This window comes from Lytechinus pictus, chromosome 19 (assembly GCF_037042905.1).
Source record: "Lytechinus pictus isolate F3 Inbred chromosome 19, Lp3.0, whole genome shotgun sequence".
NCBI classification, from domain to species: Eukaryota; Metazoa; Echinodermata; class Echinoidea; order Temnopleuroida; family Toxopneustidae; genus Lytechinus; species Lytechinus pictus.
The window spans coordinates 2,703,359-2,726,937 of NC_087263.1; the positions used below are offsets into that span (position 1 = coordinate 2,703,359).

General features: G+C 36.7%; 1 protein-coding gene across 2 annotated transcripts; it reads left to right on the plus strand.

Annotated features, from left to right (window-relative positions):
• Positions 1-829: 829 nt before the first annotated feature.
• On the plus strand, positions 830-22,950 carry LOC129283932 (uncharacterized). 2 transcript variants are annotated; one of them, XM_064113699.1, is made up of 4 exons: positions 1,164-1,522; positions 3,383-3,488; positions 6,909-6,994; positions 15,705-22,950. In XM_064113699.1, exon 4 carries the CDS (start codon positions 15,802-15,804, stop codon positions 19,045-19,047), a length of 3,246 nt encoding a protein of 1,081 aa, XP_063969769.1. In that variant the 5' UTR covers positions 1,164-1,522; positions 3,383-3,488; positions 6,909-6,994; positions 15,705-15,801; the 3' UTR covers positions 19,048-22,950. The 2 variants fall into 2 exon arrangements, with proteins under 2 accessions (XP_063969768.1, XP_063969769.1); XM_064113698.1 differs by lacking the exons at positions 1,164-1,522; positions 3,383-3,488 and adding an exon at positions 830-1,016.
• The last annotated feature ends 629 nt before the right edge of the window (positions 22,951-23,579 follow it).

Below are 23,579 nucleotides of genomic sequence, written 5' to 3' on the forward strand. Positions count from 1 at the left end.
ACCCAACTGGTTCCAAATATAATTCATTTCCAGTTACCCATCTTTCCAGTTAGAAGTCATCTCCAGTTACCCAATTCAACCAATTGGTACCAGTTAGGATTTCCAGTTACACAACTGCATGGTTCAAGTTAGGATTTCCAGTTACCCAACTGGTTCCAGTTAGAAATCATTTCCAGTTACCCAACTGGTTCCAGTTAGGATTTCCAGTTGCCCAACTGGTTCCAGTTGGGATTTCCAGTTGCCCAACTGGTTCCAGTTGGGATTTCCAGTTACTTAACTGGTTCCAGTTAGAAATCATATCCAATTGGAAGCCATTTCCAGTTACCCAACTGGTTCCAGTTAGGATATTTCCAGTTGCCCAACTGGTTTCAATTGGTTTCAACTGGAAATTGTTAAATTCCAGTTAAAACCAATTGAAACCAGTTAAAACCAATTGAAACCAGTTGGAAATCCAACTGGTTTCAATTGGATTTTGGTCCTGGGAACTTTTGCACTGAGTAACCCCCTGATGGCGGCTGCTTGCATGATCGATCGCGAGCCGTCTGTGTGTGGAGAGAATAAAATAATAATAATTTTTTTTTTAAACTCCTCAAAACAGACGGCCTCCGGCTGTCTACAATTAGACATTAACTTAGCCTAAATTAGGTTTAAGTAATATTAACTTCTTCATTGAAAATTTTAATAGCTTTTACCTCGAGAAAGAAGCTATTCATCCTTTCAAAGAAAAAAAAACTCCAAAAAGTAGTATAACAGAAATAGTCATTTCTTGACTGGTTGCCAGCCAAACCAAAGAAGAAGAAGAAGGGGAAGGAGAAGAATCGCATGAATTACACTGAACGAGCCTGATAGGTAAATGTCAACAACGCGTTATCGCGCGACATCAAAGTGAGTGTCTAAAGTATACGCAGTGCATGCGCGATGAAACAGTACAAATGTTGCGCGATCCCATGCCCAGATTTTAGCAAATATCACAGAACTACATCCATGGATTCTACACCGGATTCTGCAATTTCATTGTGAGTATACAGATATCGTATGCCGAATTTAGATCAGTGTGACAATGTTTTATTGATAACCCCCGTGTATTTACTTGCGCCGAGCCCAATTGTCAAAATCACCACTCAGCTCGTAAGGCGTGCTGTCTAATGCATGCATTATATAACGCAGTTGTTCTTGTTGTGTGTGCGTGAACCGTACGTGTATGCTATTTGTTTACAATTATACACACGCGTTCAATGTCGGCTGCCGCTTCCCACTGCAACGCAGGTCAGCTCGAGAAGTTATTCATGAATGGAGTCCGTGACTGTGTGTTTATATTGAAGGTCTAACGTTAGACTTATGCATTGACTTCAGTATTCTTCGCTTGCACAATTTCGTGTAATTTCTCGGTGTTTTAATCACACCGTTGTGTCCGTCATGGCATCATTTTGCGGGCGAAATACGAATTCAAAGGACTGAAATTACCGAACAGTTTTGTTGTATGTTGTGCTGTGGTGAAGGAACTTCAATCATGTGTACTATGGTATCGACAATCAAACCAGTCAAAATGAATTTCTTGAAGGCATAGGCAGACTGCACATGCCTTGACATTACATTCTACTTGATAATTGTACACATTTTTCAGTTCATATTGCTTGTTCATTAAGGAAAGGAAAAATAGTGAAATATGATACTATTTTCTGAAGAATGTAAAAATATAAATCTATCAAAAAATTAGAATTAGATACATACAGGTCCTTCAATTTAACCGTAGAATCTAGACCCCTCTAGTCTATTCAAAATGCTCCAAAAAAATTGTAATAAATTCATTTTTGCTCATGCAAACTTTAACGAGCATTTTGGCACTGCATCTGAATAACACATAATTTTCTCCTTTTTTTTTCTTAGTCGTGAAAATATGGGGGTTAATGATGGCCCCTGGCATCGAGCATGCATGATGATGTATAGTATAAGACCAAGATATACAACTTGTATATCAAGTCAAATTGAGACGGCAAGTTTTTTGCAATTGCGATCCTAAAACAGTAGGCTGTAATATGCATTTGGAAGTCCGCTGAGAATGAGAGGTCTTAGTCGTAAATTAGTGAAGGGACAACAGATCGTAAGTTTCGGAGTTGACGAAAAATTGTAGTTCTCAGCTGATTCACCAATTTTTTTCATGAAATGCCTTTGACAATAAAGCAATATTGACTGGCCTCGGGGTGATACGACATATATCGCCCAAACTAGATTTATATCGCCCGAGTCGTAGACGAGGGTGATATCAATTTAGTGAGGGCGATATATGTCCTTTCGCCCCCAGGCCAGTCAATATTGCTATTATTAACCAAATCAGACATCTAGAGCAAAAAATCGTTAAAATTTAGACATTTTAAATTTTTTGAATGAGAACCTAGTTTCTCATGTTGAACAGACTGGGCCTCTGAACTTTACCATTGTGACGTAATTGAAATGACGCGTCCCTGGCCTAGGGACGCAGTATCCAGCGTTGTCTCAACTTGATTACCATTATGACGTATAGAACTGCGCGGTTCAAGGACGCGTACAAAAACGCGTAGAATACCCGGATATTAGCGCTGCATTTTATTGCCCGCTACATTTCCACGCATTTTCTCATTGACTTTCCTGAGCAGGCAATAAATTGGGCCCGTGGATAAACAATTGGAATTTTATTGACCGGTCATTTGATCCCAGTCTTAAGCAGGCAACAATATTTCAAAGTTGCCCAGCTCAGATGTCTGATACGGTTAATAATATATTATGTTCCAGAAAGTGTATGTGCAGTGGTTGCGAAAACCCCCTACGTGTATCTGCACAGCAACAGCATGCATTGTAGTGTATGTCAGAATGTCAATGTAACTGAGAAAGCAACGGTCAACTTTTGCGACGCCATTGGGGGGGGGGTGGTGAACTAAATCTAAAACAACAGTAAGACACACGGCTCCTGATAGAAAATGTGTGACACGAGGAAACCCCTATTAACAAATAGAAAAATATCTCTTTATTTTTTTGCTTTAAGGTGTCGTGATTTATGATTTACAAACATTGTTCTATTACGGGGAACATAGTGTTTGATACTTGTTTTAAAAGAAAACCCTTGCCCACCCCACCCCCTGGTGTTGTTGTTCGTTGTGGGTCGTTTCCACACCCAAATGATCTCCTCGGTATACTCTCAGTGTGTTTGTCACAAGGTTGATGAGCTGCTAGGTACTAGGTACCCCCTGGTGGAAAGTAATTGCTACTTGCAATATATGTGGAATTTTTATCAGCATTTATTTAGTATTTTTTTATTCTTATTTTTATAATTCTTACTAAGATTGTTGATTGCTCACACCCCCCCCCCCTGTTTACTAATAAATGCCAATGTTTTCATCATGTACAGTACATGTGGATTCCATATTTGCGATAGGACAAATCTACACCATACTACATATAGGCCTACATAGAGTACAAAATTCAGTCCAGCCAATGGCCCATATATGTACATGGTAGGTAACTGTTCATGATGTATAATTGTTTGAAAATAATGTGCCTGCCACCATATCTACTTTACCAAATGTAAAAAAAAAACATAACCCCTTACTGTTTTGCCCACAAAGGATCAGAGTGCCATAAAAGATCATTTTTTTAAATTCTGTAAGGCATTAGAGCCTGTGGGGGGGGGGAACTTACCCATTTTTTTCTTGAAAGATGAGAATGGGAAAGGAATTGCATGAAAGGGATACAGGAAAAAAAATCTGTCACATTTTTAAAATCTTTGTTTTTTGTGCTTGTTTGCTTCGCTCTCTCACATCTGTTAGACCCCACCCCCCCCCCCCCCCCTCAAGGGTATGTGTATGCTCTATATTAGATTTTTTACCCACGTTTGTAATTATAAGATGAAAACTAAATAAAGTTTTACATTCTCTTTCTTCAATATTTTTTCATGTTATACTATTTGGGTTCATTCTGAAGTGGATGTCGTATTTCAATAAAATGAAATACAGAAAAGAGATTTTGCCCGAAAAATATATATATATTTCTTAATGGAATAAGATTACCATGAAACTGTATCAGATGTACCTTGCGTCCATTCTATTTAGAATGTTATTGCAATCGGGTATTTTTTGGAACAGGGCATCTACATGTACATGTATATCCTTGAATCAACAGTGTTTTTGTTATTTAACCTTATCCCCATGAGAGGATTCAGCCACCGCAATCCACCAGAACTACAACGCCATATGAATCATTTATTTTCATGTAATCACTCCCCCTCCTACCCCTTTCTTTTCTCAGTTACTTTTCCTTTTTGTCTCATCTGCATAGCAAAGGTGATACCGTAGCGTTGTCGCTCCAGCTTGCATACCGGCTTGATCGGTAATTTCAGTCGATTTTTGGCTTTGTATTTTTCCCTTTCCAAGGTACACAAACTGGACAGCAACAGTTTGTCTGTGATGTTTAATAATTGACTGAAATAAAACATTCTTCAGAAAGACTGGATGTCTTGGCCATAAGTGTTGCAAAATTTACACAAAAAGTGAAATATTTGTGTTTGTGTGTTTATATCTCCTAGAATATGATTCCGATTTCCATGTAGACCTATTGGGTTTGGTCATAGGTAATGCGGAATATACGAGGGGTTACAGAGTTGACAATGGCATATGGAAATTGCTGCCCCAAGCATAAGCACAAAAGATTTGATTTTGCGTCTGAATTTCGATTATATGTTGTAGAATTAAAACATATTTGTGTTTGTTTTCTGTTAATTATTTCTTTTCGTCTCGCCTGTACGAAGTTCAGCAGAGACCTTGTTATTGTTTCGCCTGACCGAAGTTCAGCAGAGACCGTGATCATTTTTTTATGTTGGTCTGTTAGTCTGATGGTTTGTTGGTCTGTTACAAAAGTTTTTTTGTTCAACTTACTCTCGTTTCTTCATTTCTACATCAGTTATGTTCATACTTGGTACATGTGATCCTTGGGTAATACCAAATGTGTGCTCATGAGGATGATGGGGTCAAAGGTCATTTAGGGATCAGAAGGTCAAATAATACGCGATCATGTCCATCCTTGTTTTATGTTTTTGTTCAACTTGTTCTCATTTCTTTATTTCTGCAACAATATCGATCACACTTCGTTCAAATTAACCTTGGGTAATACCACATGTATGATGTCAAGGATGATGGGGTCAAAGTTCATCTAATGGTCAAAACGTTAAGTTTTTTGTTTAAAGGTCAAGTTCACCCCAGATGAATAATGATTTGAATAAATAGTGAAAAATCAAACCACATGTAGCATACACTGAAAATTTCATCAATATCAGATGTAAAATAAGAAAGTTATGACATTTCAAAGTTGTGCTCATTTTTCACAAAATAGTGATATGCACAAATCAGTGACATGCTAATGAAACAGACGATGATGTCGTTTGCTCACTATTTCTTTTTTTATTGTTTGAAATATATTTGAATACTCTTAGTTCTTTTTTTTCAGATTTGACAATAAGGACCAACTTGTCTGAACCATAGAGTATCAAACAATGCTAATTTCACATGTTCAGGGAGGAATTAATCATTGTTTCACTTGACAATGAGGAGGAACTTAGAATATTTCATATAATAAAATACAAAAGAATTAGTGAGTGGATGACGTCATCAGTCTACTTATTTGCATACAGACCAGGAAGTGCAAATAACTATTTTGTGAAATTAAGCGAAACTTTAAAATGTAATAACTTACTTCCGATTTTGATGAATTCTCCACATTTGGAGAAAGCCAGAATGAATTAAAGAATTCGAAGTCTTTAACTTGTATACTGGAATTTTTCCCTTGAAGTGAGTGAACATGGTTTTGGTGTCTTTTTGTGATCTTCTTTGTCTTGCTTGCGAAGCAGTATCCTTATATAAATGCCAATTTTATGACGTCGGCGGTGACTTCGTCGTTATCACTGAAATTTAATTTTTGGAGGGGTGTTGTTTTGTGTGTGTGTGTTTGTGTGTCAACAAAGTTTGAAAGTATAGTAGCCTATTTTATGAAATTCGGACATAAGGGGGGTATTGCAAAGCGTTGCTGATCATTGAATATAAGTCTCAGATCACATGTCAAATGTCTACAGAGTCAATTAATTTCATAATGCTCTGTCCAGTATCAATGCTGTAAAAAAAATCTTACTGCAAAGTTTTGGATTTTTCAAGATCAGCCTAAGTCCATGTTTCATATTCACTAATGGTTAAAATTTTGGCATGTGGATGAGTCTAATACCATTTCATTAGTAAAATGTTAAAGTGACATGTAATTGGGAGGTTGGTAAACTGGAAAGAACTTCAATAACTTAACTAAAGGGTAAGATTTTGATTTTTTTAAGATAGATTTGAAGTTTCTACTCATTATTCAGTGAAACATGGATATTATGGCTTATCAGGGGCCTGTTGCATAAAACAAGAACTCCGGCAATTGGTTTGTTTGGGGATTTTTTTGTCCATATTATTTTAATGTGTTGGGTATTAATCAGTGAAATGAGTGAGAACAAAATAGAGGGCTAGGTAAGGCCTATCGCATGAAATTAATGTTAAAGTTGCGAGCGTGCAAAGCGCGTTCACGAGCAAAAATGTCGACATTCTGATTTCAAAAATCAAATTTTGTGATAAATTTTGACGTAATATTAAAAAAATGATATATTTTACCCTTCTCTCTTTCCTTTTCTCTCTTTTCTTGGTCGTGAAAATTTTGGGGGCAAGAGCTCTCCCAAGACCCCTGCGAACCCCCCCCCCCCATCTGTACGACAGTGGTATCAATGACATAATTTGGTTTGACAGAGTTTTTTATGGCAAACGTTTAATCAACAGGCCCCAGGTGTCGTCATTTACATTCTTTAGAAAAATATTATATATTTTTATATGATGGAATTACGTTATGTTTCTCCATTTTAGGAACAATAAATGATTGTCTGGACGTGATCATTCCCTCGTGGAGTTCATTGGCCCGACGCTATTTAAAGCCATAATAGAAGAGCATGGTAAGTAGGAAATATACAGTGTATACATATATTTTTTTTTATTGTATTTTAAAATTCAGTTATTTCTCTATTATTACCATAGACGTAGCCTAAAGTGTCCCCTTTCATTATATATTGATACTTGATAATGTGTTGGTTTTTTTTTAATTTGCGAAATCACGTTTATTGAATGGTCTACTTACTTTGCGTATTTACATTTGTTATTTCCAGGCAAATATGTCTCTTGTTACATGTAAAGCCTTCTCTAAATGATAAGTGAAATGAACAGAGACAAATTATACAGGCATTATTTAGGCTGAAAAATTATCAATATCGGAAGTGAAATACGATTGTTTGCTACATTAGAATTAGAAGAAAGACAAAAGTTTATTATGTTTTAATTCATTCAGTGTTAAAAAAAATTATTGGCTGGTGTAGGCATATTGGGAGTTCATAGAATTATCTTGGAATAAGACTCAGAAACTGGATTTGCCAGTCACTGGCCGCTATGCCCTCTCTCGTCGATGGCGCAACTACCGACAGAAAAAAAATCTCACAAAGAGGCGGTATTGTGCTTGAACATGAAAAAGGGAGGGGGGATATCCTTGCTGAAGCTGCTCGAAACTATATAATTTTATACCGGAAAATTTGAAGCTGAGTCAAAAGTAATTGTGTGTATTTTACACAGCATATCTCTCAGTCACATTTGCTATACGCGGCCGTAGGGCCAGTCGAAAACAGCCATTTGAACATTTTTTTTGTACCAGCTACATATAGGCGGTATGAATCAAAATTGATAAAACGGCTGTTTTCGACTCGCCGTACGTCCGCCGTAGAGCAAATGTGACTAAGGTAATTCCCAGCAGAATCACGCGCAATATCAATAGCCACCCCCCCTAAAAAAATAACAAAAAAATAAATAATAAATAAAAACCCTCGGTTAGGATCGGGAACAATCCGGTTAGGGCGGGAAACACCAATACATCTTATTATATTTTAAAGGCCTTGTTTATTGAAATATGATATTTGTTCAATGTCGTGTAATTGATCGTATGTTCAATTATAATATTTACATGTTTCATGTTTCCACATTTTATTCCTGTGAATTCTGATAATTACTATATACACATTGTACAAATTTGTAATTTGGTAACTCTGCGTTCAAGCAGTGATTTTTGTCTCACCTGCATAGCAGAAGTGAAGCATAGGTGACGCTCAACCTGACGGCCGCGGCGGCGTCATCATCAATACCAGTGAAAAATTATATTGATCTTTACCTGTCAAAACTTGATAAAAGTTTAAAGTACAGTAGTATAGATCTGTGCCGTCCGCACAGAAACGTTTCTAGCCTAATAGAGCGCTAACAGTAAGCCCAGTCACATCTTTCGGATTGTGAAGTGACTGAAGTCAGTGTGTAATTAATGCAACGTTGTAACATCAGCCATCGCTGTCACTTAACCGGTTGTAACAGGTCATCTTTTAGCACATTTTTAGCGCTAACAACGTTTCTCTGTGGTCAGTACTGGGCATGGGCGGAAATCCCAGGGGGAGCGTGTCCCCCCTACCAAAAATAGTAGGGGGACACAATATCAAATGTCCCCCCTACTATTTTGGGTCTTTCATGATGGAGAGAAATACATCATTCACAATCGTTATAATGCACGTATTTTGACCTTACATTTTAGGTGAAAACCTTTTCTTTTTTTTGCTTGTCAATTTTTTTAGGGTGAAATTGACCTTACATTTTAGGTGAAAACCTTTTTTTGTCTCGCCTGCATAGCAGAGCGAGACTACATAGGCGCCGCTTTTCCGACGGCGGCGTCAACATCAAATCTTAACCTAAGGTTAAGTTTTTGAAATGACATCATAACTTAGAAAGTATATGGACCTAGATCATGAAACTTGGACATAAGGTTAATCAAGTATTACTGAACATCCTACCTGAGTTTCAGGTCACATGACCAAGGGCAAAGGTCATTTAGGGTCAATGAACTTAGACCATGTTGGGAAAATTATTTTCAAAATCTTAACCGAAGGTTAAGTTTTTTAAATGACATCATAACTTAGAAAAGTATATGGACCTAGTTCATGAAACTTGGGCATAAGGTTAATCAAGTATTAGTGGACATCCTGCTCGAGTTTCAGGTCACGTGACCAAGGTCAAAGGTCATTTAGGGTCAATGAACTTTGTTCAAGTTGGGGGTATTTGTTGAATTACTATCATAACTTTGAAAATATACGGATCTAGTCCATGAAACTTGGACATAAGGTTAATCAAGTATCAGTGAACATCATGCTTGATTTTCAGGTCACATGACCAAGGTCAAAGGTCATTTAGGGTCAATGAACTTTGGCCAAGTTGGGGGTATTTGTTGAATTACCATCATAACTTTGAAAATTTATGGATCTAGTTTATGAAACTTGGACATTAGGTTAATCAAGTACCACTGAATATCCTGTGCGAGTTTCAGGTCACATGACCATGGTCAATGGTCATTAAGGTCAATGAACTTTGACCGTGTTGGGGGTATTTGTTAAATTACCATCCTAACTCTGAAAGTTTATGGATCTAGTTCATAAAACTTGGACATAAGAGTAATCAAGTATCACTGAACATCCTGTACGAGTTTCAGGTCACATGACTATGGTCAAAGGTCATTAAAGGTCAATGAACTTTGGCCGTGTTGGGGGTATTTGTTAAATTACCATCCTAACTCTGAAAGTTTATGGATCTAGTTCATAAAACTTGGGATATAAGAGTAATCAAGCATCACTGAACATCCCCTGTGAGTTTCAGGTCACAAAACCAAGTCAAAGGTCAGTTAAGGTCAATAAACTTAGGCCATGTTGGGGTAATTGTTGAAGTGCCATCATAACTTTGAAAGTTTATGGATAGAGTGAATGAAATGTGGACATGGGTGTAGTTGACAGTCTTAAGTCTCCGTTCAAATGTCATTTATGGTCAATGAACGTGGTATTATGTCATTATATGAATGATGTTTTTGTGAATGATTATTTTATAGTAGTTTTCAAAGTTAGCACTGCTGCTATATTAAATTGCGTAATGCAGGCGAGACTGCCAGAGGCGTTCCACTTGTTTTTTTTTGCTTGTCAATTTTTTGAGAGTGAAATTGACCTTACATTTTAGGTGAAAACCTTTTTTTTTGCTTGTCAATTTTTTTAGGGTGAAATTGACCTTACATTTTAGGTGATTTGTCAAATTTTCCAGCCCCTGGTCCCCCCTACCTTTGGGGACAGATTTCCGCCCATGGTACTGGGCGTTGTGGCGTGCGCCTGTAATCCAAGCCACGTGCGGAAATTACGAATCGATGCAGAGATTCGAGGCTCAGTTAGATGATGACGTTAAAGGTCTGACGTAAATAATCATATCTGATTGATACACGTCTGTAAAAACTCACTTTATTTATTTATTCGTTTATTTATTAGTATTTTTTTAGTAGGGTGGCTCCATCAATAGTTTGCATACTGTTGTCCTTGGAGCGCTGGAAGCCCTACAATAAAAACACAAACATAACAAACATAATTATGCAAAGTATACAATGTGAAGACAAGCAACTGTAAAGAAGAGAACAACACAAAGGGCCAGTTTCTAAATTAAGGCTATTAATTATAACGCCAAAATAAAAGACTAAATGAGGATTCTAATTGGGCATTTCTTAAAAATCAGGTAAATTATTCCAAATGAATGCACCAGCAATTAAAGGACAAAATTTGCCCATTTCCGTTCGAACTTTGGGCAAAATCAAATCTGTGCTTTGTGCACTACGAGTAGGAACAATATGTACAGTTTCAGATTTTTTTAATATATTAAACAAATAGGCTTGATTTTGATTCAGGAAAACAGAAAATATCACTTTACGTTCAAAATAATTCCACCTATCTTCGATATGACCCGGGGATAGGACAGACCTCCACACGCAATACCAGTTAGTCGGGCCAATATATGGCTTGACCCCAAACAAACTGCAACAAAAGGTTTCTCAATTGTTTCTGGTACTTTTTATTACCCCAGGAATAACATGCTTAACATCTACCAAAATCCACATCCGGAAAAGGGGTTACATGTATTTTAAAGGGCTCGGTGTAAAAACGGCAGAGGTAAAAATGGCAAAGGTAAATATGGAAGAGGTAAAAATGGCAAAGGTAAAAATGGCAGGGGTAAAAATGGCAGAGGTAAAAATGGCAAAGGTAAAAATGGCAAAGGTTAATATGGTAGAGGTAAAAATGGCAAAGGTAATAATGGCAGAGGTAAAAATGGCAAAGGTAAAAATGGCAGAGGAATAAATAGCAGCGGTAATAATGGCAGAGGTAATACTGGCAGAGGTAAAAATGGCAGAGGTATAAATTATAACACTTGAGTTGGTATTTCTTTTTTTTTCCTGGACTTATACATGCACGACGTAAATCTCATGTCAAATCGCTCTTCAAATTTTCAAATTTGAAGAACACATTGAATCCAAAATATTGTACTTAATTCATTTAAGGGGAAATTCACACTGACATAAAGTTTATTAAAATGATATTGGTGAGGGTTTTAGGGAATCCATGAAAGATTTAAAAAGCTGCTAAAATTTTGCGTTAATGGGGACGTTATTTGCGCGCAGTTTTCCCCATATATGGTGTAATAAAAAAATATCAATAAAATGTCATTTTCTAAAAAAAAAAAATTAAAATGGTTTTAATTGTACCTTAAGTATATTAACATAAAAATAATTTCACATCCGCTATTAGCAATCATGAACCACTGATTAAAAAAAAACGAAAAGTAGACATTTTGGTGCATAAAATACGGGGTAGTTACTAGTATATGACGTCACAGATCAAAAACTCAAACTTCTAATAACTTTCTTAATCTTTGATGGGTTTTCCGCAAACCTTTACCAATACATTTTTTCTGCTATTTTCACAGTAAACCATTATTTTGTCAGGGTGAATTTCCCCTTCAAAACAGGTCGATAGAATGGTACCTAAGAAAACACCTATAAATTTAAATTCCTGATTCGCTACACATTTCAAAATTCATGCGGTAACCGTTACCATAGAAACTAGTTAAGGGACCTGATATCCACTTGGACTAGCTGCAATGAGGTATTACTCTAAAAAAACTGAACACTATTCGGATCCATTATGATGTTGAAATATGAAAAATTACTTTTATTACAGAACCTTTTGTTGTTTTTCTGTTAACCAAGTTATGCAATTGGTTCAAAGAAATCCAGAACTCGTCTATTTCAGTGTGTTAATGGTAACGCACATTGGTGTTTACATTGCAATTCGTTTGGTATCTATGTGATGAAGTGCTGTTCTACTATACGAACTGGCCAAGATAAATCTTTTCATCACTCACTAATTGAAATCATTTTGGCATGAAAATATTTGAGTTTAATCATATCAACGATAAAGTATAGACCTATAAAAAATCCGAATAATATATCATCAGTTCATAATACTCATTTTGTCGATAGGAGTCCATTCAAGGTCAATAAGTATGACTGATATTAACTGGAAAGGCACTATCTTTTCCTTGCTGATCTAGCATGTCATGATCTTTATCTCTGCCATTATTACCTCTGCCATTTTTACCTCTGCCATTATTACCTCTGCCATTTTTACCTCTGACATTTTTACCTCTGCCATTTTTACCCGACACCATTTTAAAGGTGGCGTCTAAGATGTCTGAAAATGGACATAACTCACTCATTATCCACCATAGACCACCAATTTTGGTGCTAATTCCATTGTTACGGGGTAAACAGATCTAAATACAGGTTACAGTGAACATATGCACTCCACGGCACCTGGAAATCCAAATGGCGTTCAAAATGACCGCCATAGCATAAGAGTCAACAATTGATCTATCACTTACTTTTATGTCTTTAATTTGTTTTCTATTCAATAGTTTTTTAGGGTCAAGTACATTGTGAGAAGTTGCAAGGACAGCCAGTGGTCCGGTATGTCCAAAAATCCAAGATGGCTTCAAAAAATGGAGTCTAAATGGCAGCTGATTCTTAAAACGGACATTCATTAAATATTTACCTGGGAGATTGGTGTCTAAGGCATGGTTTCAAGGGTTTCGCCTACATAGCATAGCGAGATTATAGGAGCCGCTTTTTTGACGGCGGCGCCGTCAACATCAAATCTTAACCTAAGGTTAAGTTTTTGAAATAACATGACTTAGAAATATAATGTATATGGACCTAGTTCATTAAACTTGGACATAAGGGTAATCAAGTATTACTGAACATCCTGCCTCGGTTTTAGGTCACATGACCAAGGTCAAAGGTCATTTAGGGTCAATGAACTTAAGTCCATGTTGGGGGAATCAATATCGATATCTTAACCTAAGGTTAAGTTTTTGTCATCATAGCTTAGAAAATATATGGACCTAGAACAGGAAATTTGCACGTAAGGGTAATGAAGCCTTACTAAACATCCTGCCTGAGATTCAGGTCACATGGCCAGGTCAAAGGTCATTTAGGTACAATGAACTTTGGTCATGTTGGGAGTATTAGTTGAATTTCCATAACTTTTAATGTTTATGAAGCTAGTTCATAAAACTTAGGCATAAGAGTATTTAAATATCACTGAACATCCTGTGCAAATTTCAGGTCACATGACCAAGGTCAGAGGTCATTTATGGTCAATGAACTTTGGCCATGTTGGGGGTAATTGTTAAATTACCATCATAACTTTAATTTTATAGATCTAGTTCATAAAATTTGGATATAAGAGTAATCAAGTATCACTGAACATCCTGTGCTAGTTTCAGGTCACCTGACCAAGGTCGAAGGTCATTAAAGGTCAATGAACTTTGGCAATGTTGTAGGTAATTGTGGAATTGCCATCATGTCTTTGAAAGTTTAAGGATCTAGTTCATGAAACATCGATGTAAGGGTAATCAAGTATGAATTACTGTTTTGCACGTGCCCTAGGTCACATGATCATGGTCAAAGGGCATTTTGGGTCAATGGACATAATATTTTATTATCATATTAGTGTTTTCTTCTGTGAATACTGTTTTCAAAGGCAGCACTGCTGCTATATCGAATTGTGTAATGTAGGCGAGACTGCCAGAGGCGTTCCACTTGTTTTTTTATTGTTTTTTTTAGCCATCTTGGATATTTTGACATACCGGACCACCTCTTGTACGATTTGACCTTTAATATCATTGAATAGAAACCAAATTAAAGACACTAAATTAAGTAATAGATGAAGTATTGATTATTAGGAAAAATGGTGGTCATTTTGGACGCCATCTTGGATTTCCAGGTACACTGGGGTGCTTATGTTCACTCTATCCTCATTCAGTAGATCTCTTTACCCCCTAAACCATGGAATATTCACCGAAATAGGATGTCTAGTGTGGATAATGAGTTAGACGCCATCTTGGAAATAACCACTTTCCCTGGATACGGATTTCGGTAGATTTTTAACATGTTATTCATGAGATGAAAGATTACAAAATCCGTTGAAAAGTCACTTGTTGCAATTTTGTTTGAGGTAGTGGTAATTTAGGTTTTGTACATTGACCCGACTAAGTTGCAACAAATGTGTTGGGTTTTCAATGAAAAAACAGCAGCACATATGACGCATATGAAAAGGGATTGTTTATAATAGAAGTCTCGATAGGAACATAAGCCCTCCAAAATTCAATCGCTTTTGTTATTTACATTGTAGTTTACTTAAATGACCTCACGTGCTTATACCGTAGATGATAGATCGCATTCATAACTAGACCGATCGTTAGTGTATTATTGAATAGCAGTACTTGAATTGTATATCCTGAACCCTCTATTGTGTCTATTAAACTGAAAGGAAACAAAGCTCTTCATCTTTATGTGGTCTTTCTCTAACCATGCTCTAACGATCTCAATATACTCACACAGAATGCAGTTAAAATCTCAGTTCATGCATGCAGTCTCTTGGCTTGTGGATGTCCACGGGAATTAACAAAGACTTGTCCTCGGGGAAAATAATTATAACCAGCCATCCCGAAACCAACAATAAGTCGTCAGGGATTGCTCTCTGCAAAGAGCAAAAAAAAAACATTTAAAAAATACCTTGGTCTCCAAAAAGTGAAAATGTGGAAATAAGCTTTATAGGTGAAAGAGTATCTCTTTCCCATTATGTTGTAAAAATTTGAAGTGGTTAAGACGAGAAACGGGAGTTTCGATAATACCATTTTTATCCAGACTACTGGGAAGTTTCACTCATATTGCACGTATCATGCTTGAGTGAATCCAGACTTCTGCAAAGCTCTCACTGAATTCCTTGTACATTAAATCATGAACCAAGATATTCCAAAGTTTTTATTTTTTTTTTTCAACTGAAAAATCCGAAAATTCATTTTGGGCGACTTATTGCTGGTGTGGGGTTGGTAGGTCACAAAATCTCTCTGTTACCTCAATCAGTTGCCTGGGGAACATAATTTCAAATCAGTTCCTTGCTACATAATGATGAATATGATCTTACAAAATGTTAAAAAGTTCAGCACTTTAAATTGGAAAAAAGGATTATGAAGGTCAGAAGTCATATCCAAATGTTTTGAATAGTCAGGCAACAAACACCTCTTCACTAGTCGAGTTCATGTTGGCCCTGTCTCTTATACAACGATCTGTACTGGACCGTTTCAAAATGAAATTTTATTTGTAGCCATCCTGTTGTATATGTTTATTCATTTATTCATTTTTATCTTTATTTTTGTGCCTAGGTGAAAGGTGACTGTCAACTAAAATAAACATCTGTAATATGGCATCATTTGCACCACTTTCCTTCTCTAAACTTCCACATGAAAGATAATCTCCCCAATGGAGGCTATGAGAACACAGGTCCCCTCATGTCAAAATAATGGCAAGGAGGACCCAATCGCCGGCTACTCCAAGAGAACTTTGAAGGAACTCGACGATGTCCCAATGGATGAGCTCATTGTAGGCCCTTTTGCTACCGAGGATCCATCAGGCAGCGAGGGTGATGACGGGTGGATAGAAGACTCTGATGAAGAAGTCCCGGCTTTGCGGAAGCTTTCCGATGTCAACGACGATATCGACGATGGGGATGATGATTCAGACTTCAACTATGATGAGAGTTTTTTGTCGACATCAAATAAATGCGCACAGGATACTTCAGTTGATAAGAACATCGAATATGAAGTAGCAAAACAGCCAGAGTACACAGATCTTGTGAAAGAGGGAACAATCATTGGCTTGCTGGAACAAAATCACGAACATGTCAGAAAGGAGGTAGTAAGGACACAGAGTTCAGTGTCAGTACTTCCAACAGATGAGATAAGCAAAATGCAGAAGAGTAACGAGCGTAGGAGGAAACAGGTGTTAATATCCAGAGACAAGGTGATAAAGAGGACCTCTGTGGTTCATTCTGACCCAACTTTACACCCTCAGCAAAACACACCAACTTCCCAAAGTAAGACAGTAACTCCACATGAAATTCAAAGCTCTGCTAACACGCTTCGGGATCTTAAGAAGATCAGCAGTAGTGTGGATAAGAAAGGTAGTAATGCCTCATACTTCACACTTTGGCATCCAAATAACAGTGAGGTCAAAACCACTTCACAATTGCAGAACGTTAACTCCGGATGTGAGAAGTCAGTTCCAAGGGCAACAGTCGTCAAGCAAATTGAATCATTGAAAAGCGATCATGAACACGTCAGGACCATGGCAGCAAAGATAATTGAGTCAGTGGCAGCAAAGGACGGAACAAAGAACAGTGATAAGGTGCACAGACGAAAACAAGTATTAGAAACCATTGCTGAAAAGGAATCAACATCTAAACCCGGCTTCATTCCTCCTCTACCTACAGTACAGGAAACGTCGGGTACCATTCTTATATCACGTAAGGTTAAGCGGGAAGGGTGTGAGGTGGTCTCAGGAAAGTCAGCCAAATCTGAAAACCTGGTTAGAGGTGTTGTTCCATATCAACCTGCTCCAAAGCAAATCATTGTTGAGTCGCATAAGGGAAACCAGTATTACCCCCAAGTCCAACCAACCTCAAACATCAAAGACAGTACGAAGGACGGTAAGCTGTTGGGTGGCGATACGGGTACTAAGAAAAAATACACGTCGGTGGAAGAGTATGTTGAAGACCTCAAAAGGATGATGCAAGAGAAGGGTATTTCAAACATGGTACTGCATGGTCCTAAACGTGTTATTTCGGATGTTACCAAAAAATTGAATGCTATCACCCTTCCGCCTACCTCTGTCTTTTGCAAGGCTCCCTTTGTGAATAAAGAACCCCTGGAAATGAATCCCTCAGTACCTACCGTGAATAAAGAACCCCTGAAACTTAATCCCTCAGTACGTACCGCGAATAAAGAACCCCTGAAACTTAATCCCTCAGTACCTACCATGAATAAAGAACCCCTGAAACTTAATCCCTCACTACCTACCGTGAATAAAGAACCCCTAAAACGTAATCCCTCACTACCTACCGTGAATAAAGAACCCCTAAAACGTAATCCCTCACTACCTACCGTGAATAAAGAACCCCTAAAACCTAATGTTTCACTACCTACAGAACGTAAGTTTGGTGAATCCAACAAATCTAAAGAATCATCAGTGAAGAATGAACGACCAGTTATGACCCCAAGTTCAGTACGCATGCCTTCTCTTTTAGATGGAGCGTCCATTAAAGACTCTACACCAACCGGCGTCAGTAAACTTGTAGTTGAATCAAAAGATTTGCCAATCACTCTGTCCACACATGTCATCAAGGAACCCAACATCACCGAGAAAGGCGACTCTTTGACCGTCAAGGGAACTGCACCAAATAAAATGGCTTCAGTAAGTAGTACCTCTAAATCTACTGGACCTGTGCAGCTGTTGCAACCGGGGAACAATCTTGTTCGATATACTGTAACTTGCCCCAATGGTCAGAGAAAAATTCTCCAGGTACCTGGAGGCATTCCTGGTGTGAACAACAAAACTGGCTCAGGTAAGCCCCGGATATTACTATGTAAGTCGAGTGTTGATCTGAATGTTGGTAGTATTATGGGTCCGAAAGCAAATACATCGGCAAGCAGTAGCCAGGTGGAGGTCATAACTCAAGTCCTTTCGTCGGGTGCCAAAGTAAAAAAGATAAAAATAGTAAATAAGTCTGTCTTGTCTGATGTGCAAAGACGCCCCACTGTGTCCAATGACAACAAGACAGACCCTCTGAAAATGACGATCAAGAAGAATATTTACCAGAAAAACATAGTGTCCAATCAAGATGGGACGTATGTATTCACTCAAAAGGCAACAAAGGAGCGCAAACAACCAGAAGACCGTTCTACCAAGGTTTCCAAAGACCAAAAGAAACCTGTAGGTAAACAGGATACAGAATGTTCCGACTCGCTTGACACAAAGGGCGATATTTGCCGATCCAGTGATAATCTTGGGATCAACTCAACTTCCCGACGGAGAAGTCGGCGGTACAGGAAAGTATCAAGGCCGTACTCGCCTCCACCACAGAAGAAGAGGAAAGTGACGCCCTCGTCGTCACCTTCAAACCCAGTGAATTCACCTGGTGACAGAGGCTGCCCTGGCCTGCCTTCGCGTCCTAAACCTTCACCACGACCTGTTGTCGTTTTGAAGAAAGAACTAGACATTCCACGCGACCTGACGTTCTCGGGCGATGTGAAGCGAGATTTTCCTGCAAAGGGAATAGGGATAGCCATTAAATCCGAACCACTCTCCGATGATGAGTTCATAAATGCTCTTGAGCCTAGCCCGAGTTTTATCGAGAACAAGGCGGTTAAAACCGAACCGGATTACGCTTCCGATTCCACAGACATTCCAACCGATCCGGAGGACATTGATGAATACGATGTTGATGCTAATACCAATCCTAAAGAGCAGCTTCCAGAAACGACGTCAGCCACTGGCAATTGTGGGCTCCCGAAGGTTTCCGATACGGAGTTTTTGTCGCGAGCCGAGAAAATGCGTCTTCTCCAACAGCGGATTGAAGAGCAGGAGTCCATCCTTGAAAACATCAAGAAACAACGGCAGGAATTAGAAATGCAGAGACAGAATAATCCTTACTTAGAAGATCTCATGTGACTTGATATATACCCAACCCTTCCTTGATAAAAGAATATACGACAAATTAAGGACAGTGATAAGAAAGGTATTATTATACACTAAAAGTACTCGGTCTTATACCACTTTTGCTGCTTCTATTACTAACTAAGAGATTTATTTGTCATTTAACTCCATACTACCCTCATTCTGGGTGGTTTTTTGTTTTGTGACGTCACGTTTTGGGGGTCTTGCCTGCCTTATCAAATTACCCTGGCTGGTGCTGCCCATATTGATAAAAATTATTGTAATAATGATAATAACAATAATAGTAATAATGATTATTATTAACATTATTATTGCTGTTATTGTTATTATTATTAATAGTAGTAGTAGTAGTAGAAGTATGATTATTATTATCAATAACTGCAGTGGTTTTGATTGTTATAATATGTTGAATAACAAATATAACACTTTGCATGTCAAGCAAAAATATACTGGGTGAGACCTAAAAAGCAAACACTAGTAATAGCTCAACGAAAGGTCACATGATGTTGCCCTGATAAGAAATCCACCAGTCGACAAACATTTTCATACCGAGTGATCGGAAAATCCCAAGGACGCATGGTTGTCAGTGGTCACAAAACACGATAATTTTGAGATCAAAATATGGATAAGTCTGACCCAGAAGGTCGAAAATAAATGCATCGACTTATTGACAGTTCACTGATTTAATGAGTTACTTGGTAACGATGTTATGAGTACACTTTGGTGTCAAACTACGGTCGTGTGTTATTCCGTTCAATTTAATGTATTTCCCATTGAAAGAAAATTCCTTTTTGAGAGGACTCTTTACATATTAAAGGGAAAGCTTACCCAAATAACACTTAAATATACCATGAGGTATAACTCGAAAAATATCAACATCATATCGCACGATGTGACTGGTCCTCATTTTATATTTGGATTATTGCCCCAGGGCAATAGGTATTTCAGAGAAACCCACAAATCCTTTATAACTAAGTACATAGCCTATGGGAAAGTTGTCCTTCCCACTTGTCATAATTTACTTACCCAGTTGCCAATTTGAAATTTATATAATTATAGGGATCTCAATTTTAAAACAGTCAAAACTTTCTTATTGCTTGTCCAATTTCTTTCAGACTTTCACCATTCTGTTTAACTATACTTTTCTCCTTCAAGATGAAATTACATAAGTTTATATTGTTGTACTTGATTGAATTATTGCATTGTAAATAATATCACCTCACTACTTCTTCATTTTCCTTTAATTTGATTATTTCATTTTTATGTTTTTCTCCTCTTTGACATTTCTTTGCTATTTATTCTTCCTTATAACCCTAACCCTTTCTTTCTTCCATTTATCCTTCTGTTGTCCCTCCTCTACTACTTCTATTTCCTTTTCGTCATATTTTTCTCTTCTTTCCTCTCTTTTTTCTTCCTCATTTTCTTCATGTTAGTTTCTTCCCGGTCTCCAATTTTTCTTCTTCCTTTTTATTTAGTCGTTTTTATTCTTTGATCTTCGTCGTCTTCTCATATACGTCATCATATGCTTCACGCTTGTCTCTTGCACAGCTCATTATTGGCCTTTTTTAGGATAGATGTAAAAGAGACGTAGGCCTATGTTTTAGTATGCACTGTATTTTAACTCGTTTCAATGTGCTATACTTCGTCCATTGCATTGTTGTATGCAGCATTTAAATCGGCTAATAGAACCTTTCTAATTTATTATTGTATTTTTCTTTGTTTACTTAATGTTTAATACACGTCCGAGGTTATATTACATGTAATTAGTAAATCGGATAAGATTTTTTTTTCGTAAGTCAATTGTTGTGCAGCTATAGTGTTAATATGGTTAAGATAAGTGTACTTCTCATGGAATCACTTTTAATGAGTTGATATTCTTTTTTAAAGGGGTACTCCGGTCTGAAAATATTAATATCTAAATACGTAGAGTAAAATTCAAAGAGCAAAATGCTGGAAATTTCATCAAAATCGGACAACAAATAACAAAGTTATTGAATTTGAAATTTTAGCAGTATTTTGTGAAAATGGTGATATGCGCGTTATCATGAATATTCATTAGATTGGCTGATGATGTCACATCCCCACTTTCCTTTTTCTCATGTCATTACATGAAACCATAATTGTTTCATTTTTACATACATGTACATGTGTGAATAATGTGTCTCCTAATGAAATAAGTTGCAGCAATGAATATTTCATGCACGGAATTAGTTGTCAATCCATTTTTTTCAGTTCTTGGTAGAAAAAATATTAATTAACCTAATTTCATATAATAAAATACAAAAGAACAAGTGGGAATATGACATTATCACTTTTCTCATTGAATATTCATGAATATATGCCAAGAACTGTTTCACCGGAATAATGCAAATCTTAAAAATGCCATAAATGTGTTATTCCTTGTCAGATTTCGATCAAATTTTCTTTATCTGTTTAAATAAGATTATTTTCAGCCAGGAGCATCCCTTTAAGGATGAGTCATTATCATATTGTGTATATTATGGTTTGTATATCATAAATATTCATTTCATTATCAATGCAATACTCTCATAACAATAATTCATTTTAATTCCTCGCAGTTTGACGTTATAGGCATATTCCAGAATGCCGTCAACTGCATTTCCTGATTTTCTCGTTTTTAAGGCAATATTTCAGATGAAATTAATGAATGCAGCGCCATGTTCCCTTTATTACATTACGGCCTATCATGCTCTACATACACAACACACTTTTGCTGTATTTTATATTTGTCTCATACAGCTGAACGCAATACCCTGACTACTAACATCTTTCTCTCCTTAAAGGACAATTCCACCCCAAGAAAAAGTTAAATTGAGTAAAAAGAGGAAAATCATATAGCATATTGCTGAAAATCTCATCAAAATCGGATTTAAAATAAAGTTATGACATTTTGAAATTTTGCTTAATTTCACAAAACAGTTATATACACATCATTGTCGGTATGCAGATGAGGGGACTAATGACATCATTCACTATTTCTTTTGTATTTCATTATATGAAATATGAAATATTTAAATTTTCTCCTCATTGTCATGTGAAATAAAGTTTTATTCTTCCATGAACATGTGGAACTACCATTGTTTTAATGTTTTTTGGCTCATTCAAGTTGGTCATTATTGACAAATCTGTAAAAATCGAAATATTGTATAATTCAAACAAAAAAGCAAAATAAATAGTGAGGGACATCATCGACTCTTATGTGCATAGAACTGTTTTTGTGAAAAATAGCGAAATTTTAAGATTTTATAACATTCTTATTTTATATCCCATTTCGATGAAATTTTCAGCGTTATGCTTGCTTGATTTTTCTCTATTGATTCAAATCAACATTTTCAGGGGTGGACTTGACCTTTAAAACACATGCACATACACGTATTTTGAATGCGAGAAAATGCAGTCCTCAACGTTTGATCAGGACAGCAACACTTTGGGGAGGTGCGCCACCTATCGTCAAATTTGTGGAAACGGCGTCTGTACTTTATGCACTTGTATGTTCTCTCGTCGTGCTGCTATTAACGTGCGTTCATCAATTAAGGAAAATAATACGTCACTATGTTTTTTAATGTCCTTTTGCTTTAATTATTGATGCACATGTACATGTAGATTTGACTATAGGTGTTGTCAAATTAAATGTTCAAACGCCTGACAATCAGCAGTTAAAAAGTACTACCACTTACCCAAATCTATTCAATGATTTTTATTCTATGTCTTTACTTGTTAACTCATTCATTTGTTTGTACTGACTTGTAGTTATTAGAACATCCAATTGCATTCATTTATTGATGTTAGTATGCATTCATTAGTAATGCATATATATGCCAACTATACAGTTTAGATATGTATTCCTTTATTCATATAAATGTAATTTCCTTTAAATCAGTTTCCATTACTTTTATTTCGTTATTTTGACTAATTTTCTTGCCCCCCCCCCCAAAAAAAAAAAATGAATTCTGTAGTAAAATTGATGGAAATGTTCAGAATTCTGTACCAGAGTACTCTCTAAGAAAAGTCACATTCTGCTAAGAAAAAAAATCTTTGCGATTAATCACAGCAATGATGCTTCAAATTGTCGTTTTATTTTGTGTGCATTGTGTAGTATAAAAAGACATTTATATAATCTATTATTATTATTCTATATTATTCGTTATTTATTTTGTCTATTTATTTTAAATTTCTCTTTATTTACTTTTTTATTTCATTTGTTATTTATTTATTTCTTTTTTTGTTTGTTGTGGTGATGATGGGATGAATGTTTTGCATTTAAGCCTTCAGTAACGGGAATGATTGTCAAAAGGCCAAGTGTGCCTTCGAAAGTGATTGGGGTTGAATACAAAAAAAAAAGATAACAAATCAAAAAAACTTAACTCTGACGCAGAAAAGGATATAAATATAGTCGGTTGAGAAAGAATGGAGGGTAGATGTCATTTTAGACCTTTTTAAGACATACATTGGTTTTCATTATATAAAATTCGATTCTTTTTTTTTTTGGGGGGGGGGTTCTTTCC

What these genes read in the sequence shown, in the direction of transcription:
- LOC129283932 (XM_064113698.1), top strand. Translation starts at nt 15,802, where the DNA reads ATGGAGGCTATGAGAACACAGGTCCCCTCATGTCAAAATAATGGCAAG.